Source organism: Lolium perenne, chromosome 2 (genome assembly GCF_019359855.2).
Source record: "Lolium perenne isolate Kyuss_39 chromosome 2, Kyuss_2.0, whole genome shotgun sequence".
NCBI lineage: Eukaryota > Viridiplantae > Streptophyta > Magnoliopsida > Poales > Poaceae > Lolium > Lolium perenne.
The window spans coordinates 112,639,742-112,667,288 of record NC_067245.2 but is presented as its reverse complement, the minus strand read 5'-3'; the positions used below and the strand labels follow the sequence as shown (position 1 = coordinate 112,667,288).

At 41.7% G+C, this 27,547-nt stretch overlaps 2 protein-coding genes across 2 annotated transcripts; both read left to right on the top strand.

The window, feature by feature from the left end:
- The first annotated feature begins 738 nt into the window (after nt 1-738).
- On the top strand, nt 739-10,969 carry LOC127333626 (uncharacterized). The gene is made up of 14 exons (XM_051360019.2): nt 739-954; nt 1,034-1,166; nt 1,256-1,426; nt 1,518-1,664; nt 1,912-1,963; nt 2,376-2,550; nt 3,113-3,195; nt 5,904-6,116; nt 7,971-8,102; nt 8,227-8,362; nt 9,548-9,655; nt 10,112-10,177; nt 10,254-10,507; nt 10,596-10,969. Exons 1-14 carry the CDS (start codon nt 888-890, stop codon nt 10,677-10,679), a joined length of 1,821 nt encoding a protein of 606 aa, XP_051215979.1. The 5' UTR covers nt 739-887; the 3' UTR covers nt 10,680-10,969.
- Nucleotides 10,970-12,138: 1,169 nt separating this feature from the next.
- LOC127330217 (probable glutathione S-transferase GSTU1) lies at nt 12,139-13,112 on the top strand. Its single transcript, XM_051356501.1, has one exon. The coding sequence runs from the start codon at nt 12,206-12,208 to the stop codon at nt 12,884-12,886; it is 681 nt and encodes a 226-aa protein (XP_051212461.1). The 5' UTR covers nt 12,139-12,205; the 3' UTR covers nt 12,887-13,112.
- The last annotated feature ends 14,435 nt before the right edge of the window (nt 13,113-27,547 follow it).

Sequence of the window (27,547 nt, the reverse complement as noted above, 5' to 3'; positions counted from 1 at the left end):
CCCAGGAGATCGAGCTCGCCCGCCGACGATTGGAGCAGTGGCAGTCGGATTTGTCTAAGGTTCCTGGACGGCGGCGCCATAGGCCGGTGATGGAGGCCAGGGCAGTGCTTGAGCTTCGGGAAGGAGGCACCGGTCTTGCCACGAATGGGGAGCACGAGCGGATGGAAATCTCACCGGTGGCAATGGGAGGGGGATCCTAATCTCTATCATTTTTCAATCTAGTCCTTGTCGTTCATTATTACTAACAAATAGTCGCTCTAGACAATCATTGGCTCACATATGGGGTCAAATTTAGGCCACGTCAATACGATGCTATACCGCTCGCCAGGGACCATTATGACCTCTGAGCCGACTTCAGTTACCGTAGAATGCATATTCCTATTTACGATGATGGAGGCGTGGAAGGGTGTGAAGTTTGATGTATACCTGGCCATATGTCGGGCCGGGCCGGGCCGAGGAAAGCATGATGCTAAAAAATCAGGCCCAAGCCCAGCCCAACCCGTCCAAATATCCATGATACCCATCGGGCAGTCGGGCCGCGGGCTGTGTTGTAGTGTTAAATGGACTTTTCGGACTACCCAGACCCGACTCAGGTGTCGGGCCAACATTTTTAGGCCCAGGTTCAAGTTTTTTGGGCCGGGCATCGGGCCGGGCTGCCCATGGCCAAGCATGAGTTTGGTGACGCGCGATATATTTTACTGGGACCGGTGCCAGTGGTGGGAGGGTCGGGCCGCCCGAGCAAGCCCTTTTTCGCGCTAACGGAAACCAGTTTCCCGCTCACGAGTTTCCACTCCAAAAATCTGTCCAAAAGAAAAAAAATAGTTAACCCTAGATATCAAGGAGATCAAGAACATCGCCACATGGGAGTTTGAGTCGATTCGAATCCGATGGGGGCTTCGAAGGACGACGTGGACCGCCTCTTCGCCTGCTTCAAATGCGGCATCTCCCCTCCCCGTAAGCTCTTATTCCACAAAAAAATGGTGATTTCCCCCCAATACTTGTCGATTTACTTACTCGATTCGATTCGATTCAGAGTCGGCGGTGAGGGAGAGACCGCCGCGGCAGGGAAAGAAGCTGCGGGTCGCATCTGCGGCAGCAAGCGACGGCGGCGGGAGCAGCTCCGCTTCTGCTTCTTCCACACGGGGAGGCGGGGAAAAGGCGAGCGAAATGACCACCTTAAATTTATTCTCGTGGTTCCACTAGTACAAGAAACATGAAAGAGCAAGTCATTTTCTGAGATTCTTTGTTCTTTCCTGCATAAGGAGCCATCGTCAGCGGCGATCAAATTCAGAAACCGGAAGCAGATGTCCCCAATTGTTTTCTACGGTTCTCCTCAAGGTGTTCCAGTGAAAAAGCCGATGAGCCTGCTGAGGCTGCTTCGTGAAATCCGCATTGATCTGAAGAAGCAAACTGATTTGATATCCAGGTGCCTAGTTCGGTTGATGTTACATTTGTTTGTGTGGCAAATGAGCTCATTTTTTTGTTCTTAAAATGATGTTCTCTTTGTGGGTATGCAGAGACGTTGTCTGGGCTACATTCCCTAGGCAAGATGAGGCAATAAGGTTCTCCAAGGAGCATGCAGACACCAAAATCTTCAGCTATCAAGATCATTTGAGCGGGCAAAGAAGATTCCTTGTTTCTACATACGAGGAGTTCTGGAGAAGGTTGAGACCTTTACATTGTCAACCTTTCCATTTCTTACGTACATTATAGCTTATACCTCTCTGTCCATTTTCGATCTTATGTTTCCCTCTTACTAAAGGAAAAGGCAAGTCGGGCACTCTAAATGGAAATGCATTATCTACTAGTCCTTCTTTGTTTCTTGATTGGGTTTTCATGTTCTCTTCCTTAAATGGCCAATCATTTTGATCATACACATTCACTCTGCTCTGTGCCACTGTCTTCTTCCAGGTATAATAATATGGATCCAAAAATTCGCCACCACTATGAAGTTATCCAGGAGGCAAGTCTCCATATCTTGATCCTATGCTGAAATGGTCCTATATAATGTGTTACATGGTAACACAAATAGAAAATTCTTCTATCGCCTTGGTGTGATGTTCTAGTTGCTTGTTTTGATGGGGAGAATATGTGGAAAGAGCCCGTAGAGACATAAATGCCTTCTGGCCTTTGTAATTCCTCATTCATGAAGTTGGTAAATGAATATAGATTATCCTTGCCGTAACTTTACTAAATTGAGTCTTTCTTGTTCATTCTTTGCAATCTGTCTAGCCAGGGGATTCAGTACTTTCCAGAAAAAAAGATACTGTTATGTTTTAAGTTTGATCAATCAATTTTCATATGTTCATGAACAATATTTACCACAAATAGCCACACCATAGATATCAAATATAACATTTCTATTGATGCTACAGGGTTCACCTTGCCACATTTACTTTGATCTCGAGTTCAATGCAAAAATTAACCAGGAGAGAGACGCAGATGAAATGGTTGATATATTGGTTGCTGTCACATTCAGTGCCTTGCATGACAAATATTCCATCGAAGGACAAGAAGAATGGATCATAGAATTAGACTCATCTAATGAAGGTGCCCATTTTTTCTCCGTTTGCATGGTTCAAATCTGTTTTAACACTAGAATATTGCTTTTGATAAGAACATTGGGATCACCCTATGGTGAACACAATTAACATGAACATGTTCTGATTGACTGGTTACTATGGATTCTTTAATTTCTAACTTCATATGAGGATTTTTCTTGCATAGTTTATTTGCAAGAAAGAAGGCACTACTTAATATAAGTAATTTGTATAGGACGTGGTGACCATAGGCCAAAATCATGTTCCTAGAACAGCTGTACCAAAATAATTTGCAGGTGCATATATTCTAAGAGTGAATATGGAAAATTAGTTTATTTTCATGCACTAATTTATGCCTTTTCCACCACAAACTGCTTACTCTACAAGTGAGGAGCTGCAAGAAGTAGAATGATGTGAAAACAGTGAGAAAAGTTCCCTTTTATTGATTATTATTTGAAAGTGCTTGCACCTAAGATTTTGATTTTTTTTTACATTATATATTAGTCTTTTGCCATGATCAACTTATATTCTACTCAATCGTACTCACATCACAACTATTGTTATTTGCTTAGAAAAGTTTTCACGCCATTTGATCATTCGTATACCAAAGACCGCATTCAAGGACAACTCCCATGTTGGTGCATTTGTCTCTGAGGTATTACTCAATCTCAATCTTCAGATTTGTTGTTATCTGTAGATTTATCATTTTCATTTGCTGAATATTTTGGTAATGTTGGCTATATCTGTGATGCCAACTTCACAGCCTATTGTACTGGTTATATTCAAACAAGGCAAAATTCCATTTTTTTTTTCAATGTTCTAAATAGCACATGATGAAAGTATATAGGTGTAATATACTTTAGTGTGTACTACATATAATTGAACCACCAATAGAGCAAGCACAACACCGGACATAAACTCTCAACTATATTTGGTATATTATGTACTTACTCAAAGCCTCTTGCATACAAGCAAGGAAGAATTACAGTCCTTTTGTTCTTCAGCAAGAGATGGAAAGCCCCTTTATAAAAGGGTTATATGTTATATTCTTACAAACATGGCTGTCAATATTCAAGAGTTAATCAAATAGTTGGATAGCACGATTATTACCTCCTAATTTTCTTGGGTTATTCAATAGTATTTATATCCACAAAGATCGCCAGCTTGTTTCATCAATGACAAGAGAATATAGCATTATCCATATTTTTGGCTCTGCAAAGCCATTATATATGTATCAGTCATATTCCGAAAAAAGGCTTTGTTGACATGATTTTCACCCACTGTCGGGTCTGTAGGTGTTGTGTGGAGGCTTCAGGTTTTCTGATGCAAGCTCTTTGTCCGTCCTTTGTTGAATAAATTAATAAAGAAAGCCGTATGCATCTTTTTGATGTAGAGGCTGGGGGTCCATCCTCCATTTTGGAAAAAATCAGTCATATTCCCATTTTTTGACTATCACCGTCTCATTTTGATCTGAGCAACCTTTTCTTGTTTTTTCTTGAACATGTATCGAAAGCGTGCCATTTTGTATGGAAGAAAAACTTCAAGATGACACAAAATTACAGCAAACTGAACAAAAAACAACTGACAATAAGACAGAACTGCTACTAGAGATGCAAGTGGGTCAACATTAGGGTACCCTCTACCCTCTTTAGTTCAACAAAATGAACTAACTAATTTTTCAGTGACATCACCATTTTAGAAAAGGTACTTTATTTTTTAGAACTAAAGAGGGTACAGTGTACCCTAATAGTGACCCACTTACATCTCTATCTGCTACCGTACAAGACAAACTAGAAAAGCTATATCTAGAAACAAAAAAGCTAAATAGCAGAAAATCTTGCTCTAGTAGCACCATAAGGTGGCTTGGGATGCAATGGCAGCTTGCGCAGTGCCCTGGAACCAGCGAGTGGCCGCAGTTGAGCTCCGGAGAGGATTGAATCAGCATTCTCCTAGTAGCTGGTTGTGGCTCCATTGTCACAAGAATTGCTCAGTTGCCAGATCCTCCACATGGTGAAGATGAGAAAGAATCATGCTCCCTTGAAGTCGTTGCCACCGAATCAATCTGTCACGCTTAGGAACCAATCAAAAGAACTTGTTGCCGGGATGAGGTGTAATATTCCGTAAAGTGAAGACCCAACTTGGACAGCACCTTGTGATATACCTGCTGTGTGAAGACACATTCAGTCATGAGATGTATTCTTCCTGGTTGTAAAGAGGGTGCACCTCCAGGTGCTCCAGGCCACACCTAGCAGGGCAGTTCGCGCCGAGCAGCGATTTGCAGCTGCAATGCAAGCAAAAATCTTATACTGCTGGGGTCCCTGGTCCTAGGTGGGTCACAAAGCTGGGAGTCAACAGTGCTTGCGAAGAGGGTCCTGTAGGCTGATCGAGCAGGGTACTCGCCGGAACAGGTTCAGCGTCAGGTGAAGTGGTCATCAACCCCTTCGCTTGTGCTGTAGGTGCTGACAGTCTTGTCAAGGTGAAGGAATTCAAGAACCCCGCACATTCAAGCCCCCGCGGTATCTTTGATCTAGTGGCCTCTGTCCTAGCACATCCTTAACCATCCTCTGTTTCTGTGGTTGAGCTCTGGCAGCCGTTAAATCACCAGCGCCAGCTTGGCAATGGATTGGCCATCGAACCATTGGTCCATCTAGAACAAGCTGAATCTTTTGCTGTATGTATGTCTTTTGTTTTCCTTTTCTCAGCTCTATGGTTATTGCTTCAGCAGTCTAAACAACATATACCTTGCTTCCTTCCTTCAATTTAAGAGAAGTCCGTCTCATGTCTCGACATATGTAGGCAATGCTGCTGACCTATATCTCATCAAGTCACCTTCATAGTTGGTGCATGTATGCACATAATGTAGCAAGTTCATAGGTGTAATGTACCGTAACAAACCAAGATATTAATTTCTTTACTCTTGACTGTTTAAGGAGTTTCCAGAGTGCTAACTCTGCAGTGGTGTTTTTTCTTCGATCTGATGCCATTTTCCGAATTGCCAGTAAAATAGTAAACTATCTTAGTATTTGCCACACTTCAGGACTGACAGCTAGTCAATTCATCCTCTGTTTTCTCTTGAAATGAAAATATAACACTGACGTTAGCACTTAGCAGGACCAGAAAATTTTATGCTTTGACAGTACACCCTTCAATCAGATTAGCAATTCATTTTCACAGTTTCTGCTTATAATATATTTTCCAGCATGCTTAAGATGTTTTTTTGGGAATGGGGTTTGTGTTCAGAGAAATTGGTTTGTGCCTCCTTTTACGGTTCAAGGGTGGAATTTGATTTTGTTGCATGTCCTATCTTTGGTAAACTGTATTGCTTCCTCTTGTTTCGACACTGAGATATTATTCTTCCCACAGATCTGCTCGCGGATTGCAGCTCAACGTGCAGCCAATCCCAACCTTGATAAACTGCATATTAAAAAAGATAGCAGCTGTGGAGAACCTGTTGATCAGCTCTTTGTGGATACTGCTGTTTACTCTCGTAATCGTTGTTTCCGTTTAGCCTTTTCATCAAAGTCTGGGAAAAGGTCATTTCTTAGGGCTACTGGACGTTTCAAATGTAAGAACATGGTGAGCAGCTCTGACCACATGCTTCCTCTTATGCTAGATAAATATAACTTTAAATGTACACTTGTACAGTATAAATTCGTTCTGTTTGTATCATGTGGAAGTGGAACTTGTTACAGTTTCGACCCTAAACCCTAAACCCTAAACCCGAAATTAAGCTCTTCATGTTGATTTCCTGCATGTATATGTTACCTCTGATGGTAGAGCAACTTTGGGTGTTGGAAAATAATTGGCAGTCTTTAAGTTATCAAGGTTTGATGGGCCAAACTATGATTCCGAAATAATGAAATGTTCGGTTAGCATAACCATTTTTTTGTTATTGCTTGTCCATTGGTACTGATATGATTAACATTCAGGAATCTACTGGATATATGCATTTACACAATTCTTCAAATTGCACCATTCTATGTTAGCCTCAAGTATACTTGACACATTATTTTTGATAAAATGTACTTGCCACATTGCAGTAAGGTATGGAAACAAAAGCCTTGATAAATATAAGTACTTTTTGGTTTGATACATAAGTAGCGTATGAACTGGAACCAACAACCAGACGATCTATTAAGACAATTATTTGTTGACGAAGTCGGTTCTGAACTATTTAGTTCTATATATACTGAGCCGCTCTTGTGAAAAATCTGATCTGGGGTGCTAGCAATTCTGACTGGAAGATTGGAATTTTTGGACTTTTTATATTGAAATTTGGTGACGTCTGATATTTGTATCGTTCACTGCTTAGACAGAACTTGTGAATATGTTATGTTTACATGTAATTGTGAAATTTGTCAATGGAGAGCACCGAGTATGTTGTCCACAAAGATATTCACATTTTGTCTACATGTAACAGAAAAAAAGAGAGGCCTAAACCTACAGGACTAGATCCTGTGGTCTTTTTTAATAAAAGAGAGACATTCTGTACACGTAATGAAAGACAAAAATTAGGTGTACAGGGGCTAGCCCCTGCGGGTTTTTTATTTTAAAAATGGGAGATGTCGTGAGCTGCCTGCAGAGTCCAGGATCGGAACCACATGGGTTAGTGGCGGATCCAGGACTTAGAAACAGGGGGTGCCACACTTTAAGTGCAAGTCAGTTGTCATGCAAAACAACAAAAAAATACGACAAGTAGGTTCAAAATTTGTTAAAAATATAATACAAATAGGTGAAACATGGTCTCAACATTGGCATTGTTCCAACAAAGAGATTCAAAATATGTTGGAAACTTACCTTAGTATGCATAGATTATATAACTTAACCTTTTCATTTTTGAAGGGGGTGCCATGATATGCCATTGAGGTGTGTGCACACATGCACCTGGCTGATATGAGCAATGATCAGTTCTCTTGTGTACATGTACTAAACTTGAATGCCATCAGAACATTTTCTTGTTGCACTTTAAACCTATAAAATGCAGATGCATTGCAAAAGGTAAAGTAAAGAAAATGAATATTGATATTTGGAAGTGTTTATAAGCATACAATGTCCAAATAAAACGTAACTTAATGAAGAAGATTACACTCAATAAGTGACTTTGGAATTCATCCCAAATCAGCCAGTTTAAATTAGACCGGTGGGCCAACATATACAACTAAATGCTGTGTGCTTGCAGTCTCACAGAAAATCCTACTTGACAGATTCAGGCTTTCGTGTGATTGTGATGCTATATAGCATGGTATCATTTGGCTGTCATAGAGTCATCTGTATCTTTTCCCCTAATGGTATTCACCGTGGACCACATGCAAACTTACCAGATATGGCTGTGTATTTGATGCGTTTGAAATAATCAGAAGATTTGTTGTATTTATCTCAATATTGCATGATGCATCTGAAAGGCTGTCAGCATGTTCTAATTGTTTACAGAACGACAAGGAACTATTTATGGAGTCACTTATTTGTAGATTAGATGATGACTGTGATAAACTTTTGATATGCAAACTTGATCTGGAATGCAAGAAAATGTTGCATTTTCACTCTGAAGCCAGCGTTCCACGAGTGAGTATTTGCAGTTTGCATTACTGATGCATTTTTCTTTGATATGAAGATTATATTTATATGCATATGTTTGTTTTAGTATGTTGTGTTTATATATTATTATTCTCTAACATGTCATGACTAGATTCAAAGAAGAAACTGCCTGGATGCCATTAATACCTACCGAAGTAATTTTCCTCAAGAATATACATATGGGAGATCTCCTTTTCCAGCTCTGGACGGCTTTATTGAATCTATAGCTTCTTGTGGAAGTGTCTCAGGTTTTTGGTTCTTCCTTACAGATATCCTTCTATTCTCAGTCCAGAAATATAAGGCACATACGTTTTCCTAGATTTAATTTTGATAGTCCAACTATATGTAGATTATCTGATGCAATTTTTTTTGACCATGAAACCGTAGGGGGGAGGCCCCTACGGTATATTTTTCATTATATCAGAAACTTAGAAGTACAGAGTTAGACGAAAATTTACAAAGGGGAAGAACTAAAGGGGAGGGATCAGCTACTAAACATAATATAAAAGAAGAAGGAAAAAAAAAGGACAATCAGAAACGGCCTACCCCGTCAAACAAAGCTTCTTTATTCGCAGGTTTAACTCTATGGACAATAAGCCCAATATCCTTTTTAAAAACAGCCCTCCAAGACTCCAGCGATGGATGTTTCCCCTCAAAGATCCAACCATTTCTTTGCTTCCAAATTCCCCACAATGCATATCTGATGCAAAATCGAGAACACTGAAACGTGTTTCTATAATACAAATCCAATGATACTGATTTCACATTACTTAATCCACATACGTGTGATCAAATTCTCACTCAAAGATAAAATCTTGAGAAGCGCCTTATATTTCTGGACAGCGTATTTTTGTGTTAGTTATTCATCTTTCTATCGTACGCGTATGTGTTATATGCAAGACCAGCAGCCTTTTTAAAATTTTGAAATATGCCCTCGCGTGCATTGTCCTGTCAAAGAACGTGGTTCCACAATATGGCTATAGTAGTTGCCGTTACCAGTAAATAATTTTTATTCTGAAGATTCAGAATGGTAGACTAGGCAAACCCCTTTATCTGTGAACTTTTTGTAGAATACAATTAATGAAATATGACAAATAACATGAAAAATTACTCATCTCCATCTATACGCCGTGCACCATGTTAGTAAGTATATAGACTTGTTATCTACTGTTTGACAATGGCGCACATCCCCATACCGACATTCCCTGTTCATTTGATAGTTACCAGCGACGACTCAATACTAAGCAGCATTAGCGCATGTCTTACTTGGATGTAGCCCCTCCATGGATTTAGCTATTCAGTCCCATACTCAGCTAATGTACTCTATTTAAATGATAACAAATCAAACATGATGTGTGCATTTCAGCTATCCATTTTACCGTGATATTGGAGTGGTGTTCATCACTATCTTCAACATTTATTTACTGTCGCAGGAAAAATTCGATGCTGGTACTGGTTTTCAGAAGATGGTTTAATTGTTTACAGCATGTCAAGGAGTAGATACTGTGAGCATATTGGAAGAGAGCATAAAAGCAATCATGGTAACATACACTATAAGTTCATACCTTATTGTGTATATGCTACTGCAGTGTTGTTTGGATGCATAATTTCGTATTGCTCATGCCATCACGTGTTAGCATTTTTGCAAGAACGGTCTTGCAATAGCCATGTGTTGCTGCAATTTTTTTGTTTTTGTTCTGTTCTATGCTTCAATATTCAATATTTGATCAAATAGTACTACTTGGGAATAGCCGCAATAGTATTTTTTTGCTAAAAACTGCCCACAAACACTATAAAGATTATCAAATTTGGAAACAATAATTGTGCGTCGCTGATAGTGGCCCTAGGCCCCCTTCCAGCCTTCATTAGTTGTTTTCCAGTTTATATGAACATTTGCAATGTTACTCAGCAATCGCCCCACGCAGTTCTATTTTCTGAAATACGTCGCTATTTCTTGTTCGCATATTAGCTAATCACTAATCCTGCCGGTGCACCAGTTATGTACATCGTGGATTGCCAAAGAGCCGCGTATTACCAAAAATGTTATGACCCTGATTGTCAAGGTAAGCAAGGAACGTTGTTCCAATAATTCTCGTTCACCTATGGTCATAACCTCTTGACATCAGTGCTTTGTAATAGGGTACCGTTCTCCACTGCGTGCTGTACCCTGGGACGTGATTCCTGACCTCAGCTCCACAGCTGATTCGGCCCAGCGAGATTATCAGGGGAAAGTTGTAGAAATCAACATCGAAGGTAGCAACAGGAACGAGTTCCTGCCTGATTGTAATTTTGTTATCGAGAGCAGTGAGGAGGATCCTAGTTGGTGGGAAGAAGCAGTGAAGTTTGCTGACAGTGTCGAGAACGCGGACCATGCTCCTGCCTTTTGTAGCTTGGTTAGTAGTTTGTCCCACTGCTTGTTTTTGCTGCCCTAATCGGGCAGTCCAATAGTGCTAAATAGATACCTGATACTTGTATCTGCAGGACGATGACAGTTGTGATGACGCTGACTGGTGGATGGATGTGGAAAAGCTTATGGTGCAGATGGAATCACAGGGCGATGCATAGGGTTCATGCAGCCAGAAAGCTACTGTTACATGTCAAGTAGATGCAGCTGTCCGGAAGCAACACAATTTGATATTGATTTTGTTTATCACCATGTAACCATGCTCATGTGCCCACATCAATCCGGCCTAGACGATTCGGCACCACAATCAACCTGGGGATATGTATGATAGATTGATAGGTAACGGAATATTTAGCCACGCCAATGACGGTGATATGTCCTCGGATTAGAGAACTGAACAAAGCTATAACTTAATTATCACATGATCATTGGATTGGAATATCACGAACCACGAGGCACGATTTCTGGCACATTTTAATACATGCTCGCGTTCCTCGAGCACATAGACTATGTTTGATTTGATGCGATACGTACGAGGCCAGGCTGATAAATTATTTTATCTCGGGCATGTACAAACACCATGACCTGCGTGTTCCGTGAGGTGGAAGGAAGATAAATTTGTGAATGAAAATCTCTTGGATTTTCTTTGTACGTTTTTTTAATGCAATGGAACATCTTGATTCTGGTAACTCATAGACTCGGTGGCATCGCTGGCCAAGTTCATCCAGCCACATACGGGCGATGTATTGTTGGCCAGGGTTTTGCTTATACAAGGCTAGGATAGAGAAACCTCAAGAGAATAATTGTCAAAGAAAAATGTTTCTTAAATAGGGTAAAATCTGTCGAAAGGCTAAAGTGGAATTTACTCTTTGACCAGCATGCAAGATAGACAGAGTACTCGGAGTGCATGGTGCCACATTCCCTTCAACGTCGGCAAAGGCATCATCAAGCAACGACGGGGCATTGTCCCATCACGCAGGTGGCTGGACCAAACAGCGTGGGAGCGCATCGCGCTGGAATTTGATTTTCCGAACATTTGCTTCAAAAATTTCTTTAGTCTTTACATTAATTTTAATGTTCTCCCACTAGAGAACTTTAAATTTTAGTATTTTCATAACAAAAGAATGTCAAATTCACGCATCACGCTAGAAATTGATATAATAATACTTTTATCTCACATGTTTCATCTAAGATTTTGTGGTGTAAATCAATTTGAAATTTGAAAAGTTTAATAGAAAGGTCGTTAGAAACTTTTACTGGGAAACCTACAAATACATGGGGTAAACGGTATGAGTGCAACAAAAAAAATCGTGAAAACTATGTAGTACATGGGTTATGTACAAGAAAAGAGAGAGGATGAGAGCTAAAATATGTACTATCCGTGCAGAAAGCTTGTTTTCTTGGAGGCTTACAGTTACAGCTCACAGAAGTAAACCTTGCACAGAATTTGCAACTGAACATGGTATTCTACATGCACATGTGTGAGTTTCTATAGATCTGGTGTCAAATTTGATGTGAACTTGGATTTATCTGGAATTGTAGATATTGTTTCGGACCAGAACACCCTTTGCCTTGCCTATAAAGCAGAGCCCTCCTCACTCCTCAGCAGCGTCGGTACACACAGTTTTGCACCCAGTAATACACACACAAAGAAAGAAAGAAAGAAAGAAAGAAGAGAGTTCCAAGGATGGTGGCGGGCGAGGAGAAGGGTCTGGTGCTGCTGGACTTCTGGGTGAGCCCGTTCGCGCAGCGGTGCCGCATCGCGCTGGCGGAGAAGGGCCTGGCGTGCGAGTCGGTGGAGCAGGAGCTGCTGGGCGACAAGGGCGAGCTCCTCCTCCGCAGCAACCCCGTCCACAAGAAGGTCCCCGTGCTCCTCCACGCCGGCTGCGCCGTGTGCGAGTCCCTGGTCATCCTCGAGTACATCGAGGACGCCTTCGCCGAAGCGACGCCGCGTCTGCTCCCCGCCGACCCCTTGGCGCGCGCGCACGCGCGGTTCTGGGCCGACTACGTGGACAAGACGGTGTACGGCATCGGCACGCGGCTGTGGAAGCTCAAGGGGGAGGGGATGGCGGCGGCGCGGGCCGAGATGCTGCAGACGCTCAGGACGCTGGACGGCGAGCTCGGGGGCAAGGCCTTCTTCGGCGGCGAGGCGTTCGGGTTCGTGGACGTGGCGCTCATACCGCTCACGTCGTGGTTCTACAGCTACGAGAAGCACGGCGAGTTCAGCGTCCAGGAGGAGTTCCCGAGGCTGGCGGAGTGGGCGAGGCGGTGCGGGGAGAGGGAGAGCGTGGCCAAGATCCTGACCAAGCCGGAGGACGTGCTCGACTTCATCAGCCTGCTCAAGAAGTGCTACGGCATCGTCGAGTAGCGCATCTGTCGTTTGCTCAGAGGAGCTGGCCAGCGTCCATACACCTCGTTTGGCTTTCAAGTACTTGGTCGTGGTGTTCTTTTATCAAGAAGATGTTGTCCAATGTATTTGGGAGCAAGCACGCAGATACTCTCTCCTTTCACAATGGAGAAACTTTGCAAAGCTTGATTTTGATTAAACTTAGAATGCGAAGTAAATAAAAAATAGAGAGAGTACCTCGCTCTTATATGCCTTGAATAATCCATGAATAAATACTTTCAAATGCTTTCCCGAGAAAACAATGCTTGTTGGATTGGTAGGATTCTTAGAACACACGGGTTTAAAAAATGTAGGATTGCAGCTAAGGAAGTGATTATAAAAACCATTGCCCAAACTATCCCTGTTTATGTCATGAGTGTTTTCAAACTGCTCCTAGGTCTCCGTGATGAATTGACAAAGATGATCCGAAGGTATTGGTGGAAGCAGAGAATGGGAAGAGGAAGATGCCATGTGATATCATGTTAAGGTGTAAGGATTGTGGCGAACTAGGTTTCCGTGATATGTGATTGTTCAACCAGGCTCTCCTGGCACGGCAAGCTTGGCGGCTGATACAATTCCCTAAGACCCTCTGTGCCCAGCTACTGAAAGCCAAGTATTTCCCAAACGGCTCGTTGATTGATATTGTCTTCACAACGAATGGTTCAGCTATATGGCACGCCATTGAATATGGACTACATCTGTTGAAGCAAGGTGCAATTTAAACGGCGCCAAAATCCGTGTTTGGCGAGACCCTTGGATCCCCAGAGAGTCAAATTATCGGCCGCGTTCTTCACAAGGTCGCTGCTGTTATCGTTGAATTGGCAATTTTCTCCACCCTGACGGATCTTGGAACCTACAACGACAACACCTCTATTTTGAGCCAGAGGATATCGAGGAGATCATCAAAATAAAAACATCTTCACGGAATGAGCGAGATTTTATAGCCTGGCATCCAGAGAAAAGTGGAGTTTTTACTGTCCGCAGCCGCCTAGCCCTCACAGCGACCATGTAGCACCACTCTCATGGGGCAACAAGCACGCGACCCAATGGCGAGAGACCGAGTTGGAAACTAATATGGAGCTGCCCAGTACCACCCAAAGTGAAGATCCTTACCTGGAAGATATGTCGGAATGCAATCTCCACACAAGTTAATATGGTCTAACGGGGAATGCCTACAACGAGCATATGTACGATCTGTGGTGCGGAAGATGAGGATTCCTTCCATGTATTCATGCGTTGTGCACATGCTAGGGCGCTGTGGCAAGCCATGTCAGAAGTTTGGCCGCTGCCGCAAGATGAACTGATCAAGAACACTGGCCGGGAATGGCTTCTTCACCTTATGGTCTCCATACCGGATGTGCAGAGAGCTCCAACCCTGATGATGATATGGCGTACCTGGCATGCTCACAATGAGATGACACATGCCAAACCATGCCCTATAATCGAAGGATCAAGAAAGTTTCTGGTGAGCTATCTGAACTCACTTATGATGATCAATCAATTTCCTAATGCGGATGTAACAAAAGGAAAAATGGCGGTAGACCCGGGAAGAGGGTTTAAACGAGCTGTGTCCAATGCTGTTGATCGACCAAGAGCCCAACTAAAATGGAAAATGCCGAGGCATGAGAGATGAAGCTGAATATCGATGGTGCCTATAAGGATCAAGCCGATGGTGCTGGCATGGTGTTACGAGACTCCCAGGGAGAGGTTGTCTTCTCGGCATGTCGATCTTTACAGAACTTCCAAGATGCGACGAAAGCGGAGCTCTTGGCCTTAAAGGAGGGACTGCGTCTGGCTTTGCACTGGACATAGCTGGGTTCTCGGTGGAGACAGACTGTGGCCGAAGAGCTGATCCGAACTACCACTCCAAACACCTCGGTCTATGTTTTTAGAATCAATGTAATTCATGAGTTATTAAGGGAAAGAGATATTAGAGTAGTTAAGATTAGCCGTGATATAAATGTTGTTGGTCACGTGCTGGCTAAACTAGCTAGGGTCCAGGTCGAACTGAATTCTGGCTCAGAAGTTTCCCAGAGGAAGCTGCTGCAGCTGTAGCCTCTGATTGTAGCTTGTGCCCTGTTTAATGGAAATCTATTTCCCCCCGCAAAAAAAAAAGAAAAATGTAGGATTGAATGTCATGTCTGGTTAAACCTTACATGATTTGAAACCTACAGAAACTTTTTTAAAGTAGTGTTTGACTAATAGGAAATATAAATAAATTGTAACATGAGGTTTGAGGGGATGAAAATATTCCTCCAAAAACGTAGTGAAATGCAATCCCATAGGAAAACATTTCTTTGCATTACTAAGAATTATAATTCTATGAATTAGATGGTGCACATAAAAAAAAAATCCGAAAGGTAGAAATCCTACAAAACTGCTATATAACATTCCTTCGAATCAAACAAACCATTGGTATACTAGTAAATACATGAAGTGGCTCATTTAATTAAGAGGAAATGCTTGTGCCACTACTCTACGCCGATATAGGAAACTAACTTTGTCTAAATTGTGGTCAAGTCACCAACTTTGTTTGAACCGTTGCATCGAATCCACATACCTTGTTTACACCATTTTACCGTTAGTTCATAGATTCATGTTGCCTTCTTGTTTGACCATTTTCTTGGACCGTGGGACTCACCAAATCGCCACGTCTTGATCAAAGTAACAAATTGAATTTGAATATTTTCTTTCAGGTGGAACACACCGCTTTGCCGTGTCATAGTTTGTTTTTCAAATAGCGAGCTTGGATCCAGCCTCTGCATCAAGAGATGCACACATTCATTTATTACAAAATTAGCATTCAAATTATTACACTTAAATAATCAACTAAAGTCGAGACATGACTCATCCAATGAAAAATAAAATGCAACAACAAGCTCTCCATTTTGAGTTATCCATCCAGTAGCCTCGAAACAGTCATGTGCCACCGTCAACAGCCCTTGCACCCAGCAACCATAGGATCTTGTTGATTCTGCGGGAGTAGGTAGGCCCATAACTGAATTCAATGCGCAACTTAGCGAATAAACTGCACAAATATTGTACCCTTTTGTTTGTCAACAACAATATAATTTATACACGTCCATATGAACCAACATAAAGCTGAAACACCAATGTGAATTCTAGCGTTATCTTTCTTATTTACCCCATTTAAACGATTGCTAAACATACTGGTAATATTTGTTAGAGGAGGTATATTATACGTGAAGTAAACCATATGCAAAATAATAGGAGAAAAGGAACATGAAAGAAACAAATGTTCCGTAGTCTCTAAAGAGTCGCAAAAGCAACACTTTCTACACCATTCCAATTTTGTTTGACAAGACTTTGTTAATTACTTAGGACCACACACATTTTTTTCATTTTCTACACCATTCCAGTTTTGTTTGACAACACTTTGTTAATTACTCTGGACCACATACATTTTTTGTTTTCTCAAGCGGGCATTTCATCTTCCATAAATAGTTAGGTAAGAACTTAGTATAACCATTCACAACTCAAAGTACATATATTTGACCGTAAATATTCCTGAATTTGTAACATTTCATCTAAAATTATCCGGTTTGAAAGCCGAACCGTCTTAGGTCGTCGACATAAATGCAACAATTCGTTCTACTTATGGTCATTTAGCGCTCTCTTTAAGCCAATGCTCAGAGGTGTTTGAGCCAGTACATTAGCTATTAACATATTTTTTTTATACAATATTATATAAGGACGGATATGGCTATGCTAGAGGTGTATCGCCTAACCAAACGTCCTTTCAGAACCGAACGTTTGATCCATCCCCCACTTCAAAACAATACGTACTAAAGAAATCATCCATAACTCGTATAAGACCCTTCCAAAAAGGGCAATCCGTTGGGTTTACTTCAACTTGCGATAGAGTTTTATTATTAAGATATTTATTACCCAATAGTTGTTGCCACATTCTGATGAGGTCTAAGACCTAGGATGTGGCCCGATCTCGCGAATTGACCCGAAATCGAAAGGGGAAAAGAGGGGAAACGAAGAACGCGATGAACACGAAGAACAAACATGCACACCAACCCGATACAATCGACTTACACTCCCGTGGCTCGATGGACCACGCCGATAGAATCAACCCGGAAGAGACACGCGGTAGAATTCTGAACGGAGAGACCGGTATGGGAGTTGAATCAAGCTGTGTGAGAGAGAGTGGGCAACACTAGAATCTCACACAACACAATCCAAATCTCACAAGAGTGCCTTGGATACAAAGAACATAGTTCTAGGGAGAAAAAGCTCAAAATCTATTCTAAGCCAAATCTTGTCTGACCCTAACAAATGGGGAGTACAGGGATACATATAGCTCAGATTTAGGCAGGGGTACTTTAGGTATTACAAGGGATGAAAGCGTAGACGTTCAGATGAAGAGGAACGGCTCAGATTGAAGTCATTCGCGCGCGGGCGGTACCCCGGGCGGTACCTCCGGTGGAGGTACCAGAAGATGCACCAAAACGCAGCGAAGTGTCCAGTATGCTCGGACGTGCGAGCGGTACCACGGGCGGTACCTTTGGTGGAGGCTCCAGCCAGCCCCTGGGTGGAGGCTCCACCCGTGGTACCGGTCTTGTTCTTCCTTCCCATATGGAGAAAAGGCCTCGGGCGGTACCTTGGGTGGAGGCTCCAGCTAGCCCCTGGGTGGAGGCTCCACCAGTGGTACCGGTTTTGTGCTTTCTTCCCGCATGGAGAAAAGGCCCTTGGTGCTGGTCGGCCCCCCTTGGGTGGAGGCTCCGGCCTCCCCTTGGGTGGAGGCTCCGGCCTCCCCTTTGGGTAGAGGCTCCGGCCTCCCTTGAGGTGTAGGGGCCGGCCTCCTTTCTCTTTCTCTCTTCTCTTCTTCTTCTTCTTTCTTCTACTCTTCTCATTTCCTCTTCTTCTTCTTTCTTCTTCTTCCTTTCTTCTTCCTTCTCCCTTGCACCAAGTGAGTGACTCCTCCTCTCCGGATCCTTGACGAAGCTCGTACCTAATAACACAATGAATATCGACATGAGGTAGTACTCTATCCAAGGGTGTACCGAGGTCGAGGGTAAAGAGGATTGGGTTCACCTTGTCATGTATCGCACGGGTTCGGGTTATCGGTCCACTTGGGGGACTCCTTGGCCATGGTGTAGTGTCGTCGTTAGGCGGGGCTACATCACATTCCTTCTTCATTAAACAATTCGAACATCCATTTACTTAGAAAATATTTGTTCTTTAACTCAAAGCCTCAATTTCTAGACCTCGATGATCTTTCAGACGTCAAATTATGTTCCATTTAGATAATCTATAATTTTTCTTAGTATCATCAGATTGCCAAAAGAACCTTGACAAAAAAATCCAAATGTCTTTTGTACCCCTATCGTTATTTCAAGAAAAAAAAGCATGAACATAGGTAGACCATTCAAAACTTAATTAATAAGGATAAGATGGTCTTCATATGAAAGTAATTTGCTTTGCCATCGTCCTAGCTATGCAAAAAACCGATTCTCTATTGGATCCCATGCAGAATTGCGGTTTTCTATGATGATTAGGTACTCTCCGATGCCTGGAGGGTAAAGACCCAGATTCACATCCAAACATTTGTTTAGATTGATGTTCCATGTCTTTTCCTTTCCAAAAAAAGATAATGTCGGTCTATGAAAAATATTTTTAGTCTTGAAGGATTAATTTCATATTCACCATCTTTTCTATGTCACGCTCCATGAATAATAGTTTGTCATCAACATATTATAAATGGAAACCCCCCATCAATCAAATGAGGTACAAGACTCCCAACTTGACCATCTTTCTTAGCATGTGCAATAAGAATAGCCAACAAGTTGGCTGCAATTTTATATATAATAGGCGACAAAGGATTACCTTTTCTCAAACCTTTCCTTGTTTGGAAATTGTAGCCAATATCATCATTAACCATGATTCCCACGCTACGACTTGCATAGTTTATTTAATCCAGTCATATCATTTATGATCAAAACCTTTCACGTGTAAGACTTGCTGCAAGAATGACCATTTCACTATATGACTTTTCGAAATCAATTTTTTAAAAAGCACTATGCTAAGACTTTTTTTATGAAGCTCGTGTATAGTTTCATGAAGCACAACTGAAAGGACACTGATGACACCTAGAGGGCGGGGGGGGGGGGGGGGGGGGTTTTATAGGCGGTTTAATTTTTTTTACTATTATGGCTGAACAAATGCAGAATAAAACTAGCATTTAACTTGCTAAGCACAAAACCTATAAAACTAGGGTCACCTATGTGCACCAACAACTTAATGCTAAGTAATAGAAGCAACTATATGATAGAAAGATATATAACTTCAAGCACGAAGGCTATCACAAAGTAAAATGCATAAGTAAATAGCTCAGGTATAGGAATAACCGAGGTGATGTGGAGATGACGATGTATGCCGAAGTTCACACTCTTGCGAGTGCTACTCTTTGTTGGAGCGGTGTGGAGGATAAAACACTCCAACCGCCACGAAGGCCACCGTATTATCCTCAAGCATTCCCACCGAAAGGGAATCCTTGATCCACTATGGAGCCTTAAGGGTGGTCACCGAAGCCGCATAAGGCTTGGGGCTATCTCCAAAACTTAATTGGAGACTTCCAATATATCGCCACAAAGGCCTTGCACTTGAAGAATCTCCACAACCTAATTGGAGTCCCCAAGAACACCACAAAGACCACTAAACCGTCGAGGGTCCAAAGATCCAAGAGGAGTAAGCTCCGTGAACAAGCTCCCGAAGTGAATATCTCATGAACTTTCACCTCCACGCATCACCGCAGATAAGTCAAACCGATGCACCAAATGCAATGACTAGAACACCTAAAAGATGCCCAAATTCTTCTCTATCAAATTCCAACAAAGCTACAAAAGCTATTAGGGGAATATAAGAGGAAGAACAAAATAGGAGAACACCAAATTCTCCAAGATCTAGATCCCAAAAATTTAATCACAAAGAGATGATTTGGTTTGGTCAAAGTGTGGATCTAGATCTCCTCGAACTTTTCTCAAATAGATGTAAGAATCATTGCATGGGGAGAGAAGGTCAACAACAATGGTGGAGGAGCTTGAGAGAGAGAGAGAGAGAGGAAGAAGAAGCAACCCCAAAAGAGAGGAAGAAAAGGCTTTAAATATGGGAGCTAGAATATCTGCCCGTTTGGGGATGGCAGCGGCCTTTTCCGGTAGTACCGACCTAGGTGGCCCGATACTACCACCTGATGTCTACGCAAGCTTCTATTCCTGTAGACAGTGTTGGGCCTCCAAGAGAAGAGGTTTGTAGAACAGCAACAAGTTTCCCTTAAGTGAATCACCCAAGGTTTATCGAACTCAGGGAGGTAGAGGTCAGAGATATCCCTCTCAAGCAACCCTGCAATTACGATACAAGAAGTCTCTTGTGTCCCCAACACACCTAATACACTTGTCAGATGTATAGGTGCACTAGTTCGGCGAAGAGATAGTGAAATACAAGTAATATGGATGATTGTAAGTAGTAATTGCAATCTGAAATAAAGATGGCAGCAAGCAAACATGTAACGGAACTTGTTGGAAACGGTGTTTCAATGCTTAGAAACAAGGCCTAGGGATCCTACTTTCACTAGTGGACACTCTCAACAATGATCACATAATTAAATAAAGCTCTTCACTTGTGCTACATTCTCACACTCTCTTGTTGGATAACAAACACCATTCATTGTGTAGGGCTATAAAAGCACACCTCAAGCCAGAGTAAACAAGCTTGATACGTCTCAAACGTATCTATAATTTCTTATGTTCCATGCTACTTTATTGATGATACTCACATGTTTTATACATACTTTATGTCTTATTTATGCATTTTCCGGCACTAACCTATTAACAAGATGCCGAAGAGCCAGTTGTTGTTTTCTGCTGTTTTTGGTTTCAGAAATCCTAGTAAGGAAATATTCTCGGAATTGGACGAAATCAACGCCCAGGATCTTATTTTTACACGAAGCTTCCAGAAGTCCGGAGGAGATACGAAGTGGGGCGACGAGGCGCCCACACAACAGGGCGGCGCGGCCAAGGCTTTGGCCGCGCGGCCCTAGCGTGTGGGGCCCTCGTGGCGCCCCCTGACCTACCCTTCCGCCTACTTAAGCCTTCGTCGATAATAGTTCCAGTACCGAGAGCCACGATACGGAAAACCTTCCAGAGATGCCGCCGCCGCCAATCCCATCTCGGGGGATTCAGGAGATCGCCTCCGGCACCCTGCCGGAGAGGGGAATCATCTCCCGGAGGACTCTTCACCGCCATGGTCGCCTCCGGAGTGATGTGTGAGTAGTTCACCCCTGGACTATGGGTCCATAGCAGTAGTTAGATGGTCGTCTTCTCCTAATTGTGCTATCATTGTTGGATCTTGTGAGCTGCCTAACATGATCAAGATCATCTATTTGTAATGCTACATGTTGCGTTTGTTGGGATCCGATGAATAATGAATGCTATGTTATGTTGATTATCAATCTATCATCTATGTGTTGTTTATGATCTTGCATGCTCTCCGTTATTAGTAGAGGCTCTGGCCAAGTCGTTACTTGTAACTCCAAGAGGGAGTATTTATGCTCGATAGTGGGTTCATGCCTCCATTAAATCTGGGACGATGACGATGAAAGTTCTAAGGTTGTGGATGTGCTGTTGCCACTAGGGATAAAACATCAATGCTATGTCTAAGGATGTATTTGTTGATTACATTACGCACCATACTTAATGCAATTGTCTGTTGTTTGCAACTTAATACTGGAGGGGGTTCGGATGATAACCTGAAGGTGGATGATGACCCACAAGTATAGGGGGTGTATCATAGTATTTTCGATAAGTAAGAATGTCGATCCCAATAAGGAGCAGAAGGTGTTGACAAGCAGTTTCGATGAAGGATTCACTGTAAATGATCACAGACAAGTATTCAGGGGGTTTTGATGTAGCAGACGAATAAAGTACAAGTAAGTAAAGTGCGAGAGTAATAATTGCAGCGAGTGGCCCAATCTTTTTTAGCACAAAGGACAAGCCGGTTTGTTTACTTATAATGACCAAACGTTCTTGAGGACACACGAGATTTTAGTCTAGTGCTTTCGCTACATATGGCTAATTAATCTTCATTGTTTTGATAAGTGTTGTGTGGGTGAACCTATGCTAATGTACCGCCCTTCCTAGGACTAATACATACTTGTGATTATACCCCTTGCAAGCATCCGCAACTACAAGAAAGTAATTAAGATAAATCTAACCACAGCCTTAAACTACGAGATCCTCGTTTATCCCTCCTGCATCGATATACCAACGGGGGTTCAGATTTCTGTCACTCCGGCAACCCCGCAATTGGCAAACGAGTACAAGATGCATTCCCCTAGGCCCATAAAGGTGAAGTGTCATGTAGTCGACGTTCACATGACACCACTAGAAGAATAACACCACAACTTAAATATCATAACATTGAATATTACTCAACCATACTTCACTACTAACATTTAGACTTCACCCATGTCCTCAAGAACTAAACGAACTACTCACGAGACATCATATGGAACATGATCAGAGGTGATATGATGATGAATAACAATCTGAACATAAACCTTGGTTCAATGGTTTCACTCAATAGCATCAATAACAAGTAGAAATCAACACCGGGAGAGTTTCCCCTATCAAACAATCAAGATCCAACCCAAATTGTTACAGCGGTGACGATGTGCAGCGGTGGAGATGGCGGTGATGATGATGTAGATGATGACGATGGTGATGGAGATGATGTCCAGCTCGATGACGGTGACGATGGCGTCGATTTCCCCCTCTGGGAGGGAATTTCCCCGGCGGATCTCAGCCTGCCGGAGAGCTCTTTTCTCTCTGGTGTTCTCCGCCCCGCAGAGGCGGCTGTGTCTCTTCGCGACTATCCCCCTGGAGCTTAGGTTTTCGGGACGAAGAAATACGCGAAGGAGAGGAGGCCAGAGGGGGCTGTGGGCCCCCTCCCCACAAGGCGGCGCGACCAGGCGTTGGCCCGCGCCGGCCTGTGAGGTGGGCCCACGGTGGCCCCTCCTCAGCTCCCCCTTCTGGCTCCCTTCGTCTTCTGGAAAAAATAGGATTTTTCATATAAATTCCGTCAATTGTTGATCTTCCGAAATATTGCATTCTGACGGCGCTTTTTCCAGCAGAATCCTGACTCCGGTGCGCGATCCTCCAATAATCATGAAACGTGCAAAATAGATGAAATAACATAAGTATCATCTCCAAATATGAAATATATCAATGAATAACAGCAAATTATGATATAAAATAGTGATGCAAATTGGACGTATCAACTCCCCCCAAGCTTAGACTTCGCTTGTCCCCAAGCGAAACTGAACTCGGTAAACAGGACCACATGTTTATGGAGTGAAGAGTCGATAAATAAAATATGGACAAGAAGCATCATATTCATTCACACAAGACATTCTAGTAAACAACTTCCTCATATAATTCAACTTGAAACAAGTATAAGGTAATCACAAATAAATGTGCATAAGAAATCATAGTTGGTGATGGCAAACTTCGTTCTTGGTCAGAGAACAATTAACAAGTTATACTTATCTATCGAGCAGCGCTCTCATGTTAAAGTTTATATGGCACAACTTGCATACTCAATCATAATAATCTCCTCATAATCATTGATAACTTTCAAAGCTATATTCTTTCAGATAAAACTTGTACTAAACAAGGAAGAGTAAAAGACATGATGAAGTAAATCACAATATAGATGGTTTGATCACAACAACTCAAATGCTTGCTTAAGATGGAGGGAAATAGGTTTACTGACTCAACATAAAGTAAAAGATAGGCCCTTCGCAGAGGGAAGCATGGATTAAATCATGTGCTTTCAGTTTTGAAATCATATAAAGAGAGTAAAAGTAACATTTTGAGAGGTGTTTGTTGTTGTCAACGAATGGTAGCGGGTACTCTAACCCACTTGCCAGACAAACTCTCGAAGAGCGGCTCCCATAAAGTTTTATTTTAGGTTGGCACTCCTCCCAACCTTTGCTTTCACAAATCACGGCTAACCGAATCCTCGGGTGCCGTCCAACAATCACATACCATGGAGGAGTGTCTATTTGTAAAATTATGAAGGTTAACTAATCGGGGCTGGGAACCCCATTGCCAGCTCTTTTTGCAAAATTATTGGATAAGTGGATGAAGCCACTAGTCCATTGGTGAAAGTTGCCCAACAAGATTGAAAGATAAAACACCACATACTTCCTCATGAGCTATAAAACATTGACACAAATAAGGGATGATAAATTTTGAATTGTTTAAAGGTAGCACACGAAGTATTTACCTAGAATGGCAGGAAATACCATGTAGTAGGTAGTTATGGTGGACACAAATGGCATAGGTTTGGGTTAAATTTGGATGCACGAGAAGCATTCCCTCTCAGTACATGTTTTTGGCTAGCAAGGTTGATTAGCAAGCATAAGAGTTGAGGGAAACAAACAAATATACATGTGATAGAAACAATCATGCATCTTCCTTGTAAGCACAAACAATTTTAACTTCAGAATAATAAGCTTAAGAGCTAATCAAGAAAGAAAGACAATGAAACAACTACATGTATTTCTCTTTTCTACTTAAACCTCAAAGTGTTGTTGCTATTGACCAATGCTAAGTTTGCCAAAACCAAATAGATTTATTCAATGCTCCCAAAGTGATACCCATACTAATAATAAGATCAATCATGTAATAGAGGTTGCTCTTGTTTTGTCGACACCCTCTTCACTTCTTCCTCCGAAAGCCCCTTGCCCTTGTTGTTGGAGGCCATGGTGCTCCTAGATTGAAAATAGATCCTGGCAGAAACAGCTCAAAACAAAACACGTCGAGAAAACGATATACGGACCTCCAGGGGTCCGGGGGGATTATATAGCAAGAATTTTCACGACAAAAGGAAGGTACCAGGTCGAACCAGAGTCGGAGAGGGGCGACAAGGTGGCCACCTCATAGGGCGGCGCGGCCAGGCTGGGGCCCGCGCCGGCCTATGGGGGCACGCTCTCGTGCGTCTCGTCCACTCCGTTTCGATCTCGTAATTTTTCATATTTTCCAAAAACAGCAAAAACATTGTTCGGAAAGTAAAACGCGAACTTTTATTACCAGTACTGTTATCTATTCAAAGTCGAATTCTGGCGGACTGTCAATTTGACCTTTGATGAAAGCTTCCAGTGTTTCCACTCGAATAACATCAACATCTTCATTATAAGAATCACCTGAGATATAATGCTTGAGTCTTTGTCCATTCACCACTTGTGTGGCGTCGCCTTGGAGAGAGCTAATTTTAATTTCTCCTGAACGATACACCTCCTCAACGACATATGGTCCTTCCCATTTCGAGAGTAATTTCCCTGCAAAGAATCTGAGACGAGACCGATACAATAGGACTTTATCCCCAATATTAAATTCTCTTTTGATAATCCTTCTATCATGCCATTTCTTAACTTTCTCTTTAAAGGGTTTAGCATTTTCATAAGCTTCACTTCTCCATTCATCTAGAGAACTCAATTGTAGCAACCTCTTCTTACCGGCTAGTTTAGGATCTTTATTTAATTCTCTTACAGCCTAATAAGCTTTGTGCTCTAGTTCTAAAGGTAAATGACAAGCTTTTCCATAGACCATTTTATAAGGTGACATTCCCATGGGATTTTTATAAGCAGTTCTATAAGCCCATAGTGCTTCCTTCAATTTACTAGCCCAATTCTTTCTAGTTTTATTAACGGTCTTTTCCAAGATAGATTTAATCTCTCTATTTGATAATTCTACTTGCCCACTAGTTTGAGGATGATAAGCGGAAGCAATTCTATGATTAATACCATATTTAGCAAGAGTTTTCCTAAAACCACCATGAATAAAATGAGAACCTCCACCAGTCATAATATATCTAGGAACTCCAAATCGAGGAAAAATAATATCTAAAAGCATTCTTAAAGAGGTCTCACCATCAGCACTTTTTGTAGGTATGGCTTCCACCCATTTAGTAACATAATCAACAGCAACAAGTATATGAGTGTTACCTTCTGAAGAGGGAAAAGGTCCCATGAAGTCAAATCCCCAACAATCAAACGGTTCAATAACAAGAGTATAATTCATAGGCATTTCATTGCGTCTGGAGATATTACCAACCCTTTGACATTCATCGCAAGATAAAATAAACTTCCTTGCATCTTTGAAGAGAGTTGGCCAATAAAAACCTGATTGTAGAACCTTTTGCGCGGTTCTATCTCCGGCGTGATGTCCTCCATAAGCACTACCATGACATTTACTCAATATCTCTTGTTGTTCATATTCGGGAACACATCTTCGCAGAACACCATCCACTCCTTCTTTATATAAGTGTGGGTCATCCCAGAAATAATGCCTCAAGTCATAAAAGAATTTCCTCCTTTGCTGGGCTGAAAAGGTTGGAGGCAAGTACTTGGAAACAATAAAGTTAGCATAATCAGCATACCAAGGACTGTCTCGCGAGCTCACCTTTATTACAGCCAATTGTTCATTTGGAAAACTATCATTAACAGGGACAAGATCATAAGCAATATTTTCCAATCTAGACAAATTATCAGCAACAGGATTATCAGCACCTTTCCTATCTACAATATGTAAATCAAATTCTTGCAACAGAAGTACCCATCTAATAAGCCTTGGCTTAGCATCTTTCTTTTGCATAAGGTATCTAATTGCAGCATGATCAGTATGAATTGTAACTTTTGAATCAACAATATAAGATCTAAACTTATCACAAGCAAAGACTACAACTAACAATTTTTTTTCAGTAGTAGCATAATTTCTTTGAGCAGCATCAAGAGTTTTACTAGCATAATGAATAACATTCAACTTTTTATCTACTCACTGTCCAAGAACAGCGCCTACAGCAAAATCACTAGCATCACACATAATTTCAAATGGTAAGTTCCAATCAGGAGGTTCAACTATAGGAGCAGTTGTTAAGGCTTTCTTTAGAGTTTCAAAAGCTTCCTTACAATCATCATCAAAAACAAAAGGTACATATTTTTGAAGAAGATTAGTAAGAGGCTTTGAAATCTTGGAGAAGTCTTTAATAAACCTCCTATAAAACCCAGCATGACCAAGAACACTACGAATACCTTTAACATCCCTAGGATAGGGCATCTTCTCAATTGCTTCAACTTTGGCTCTATCAACTTCAATACCTCTCTCGGAAATTTTATGTCCCAACACAATTCCTTCATTAACCATAAAGTGGCATTTCTCTCAATTAAGAACAAGGTTAGTTTCTTCACATCTATGCAAATTTTTATCAAGGTTCCGCAAGCAATTATCAAAAGAATTCCCATAGACGGAAAAATCGTCCATGAATACTTCTACAATATTCTCGCAAAAGCCATGAAAAATAGCAGACATGCATCTTTGAAAAGTAGCAGGGGCATTACATAAACCAAAAGGCATACGTTTATAAGCATAAGTTCCATAGGGACAAGTGAAAGTGGTTTTCTCTTGATCCTTAGTTTTAACAACAATTTGTGAAAACCCAGAATAACCATCAAGAAAGCAAAAAATGAGTATTTTTGGATAACCTTTCTAACATTTGATCAATAAAAGGCAAAGGGTAATGATCTTTCTTAGTAACCTTATTAACTTTTCGATAATC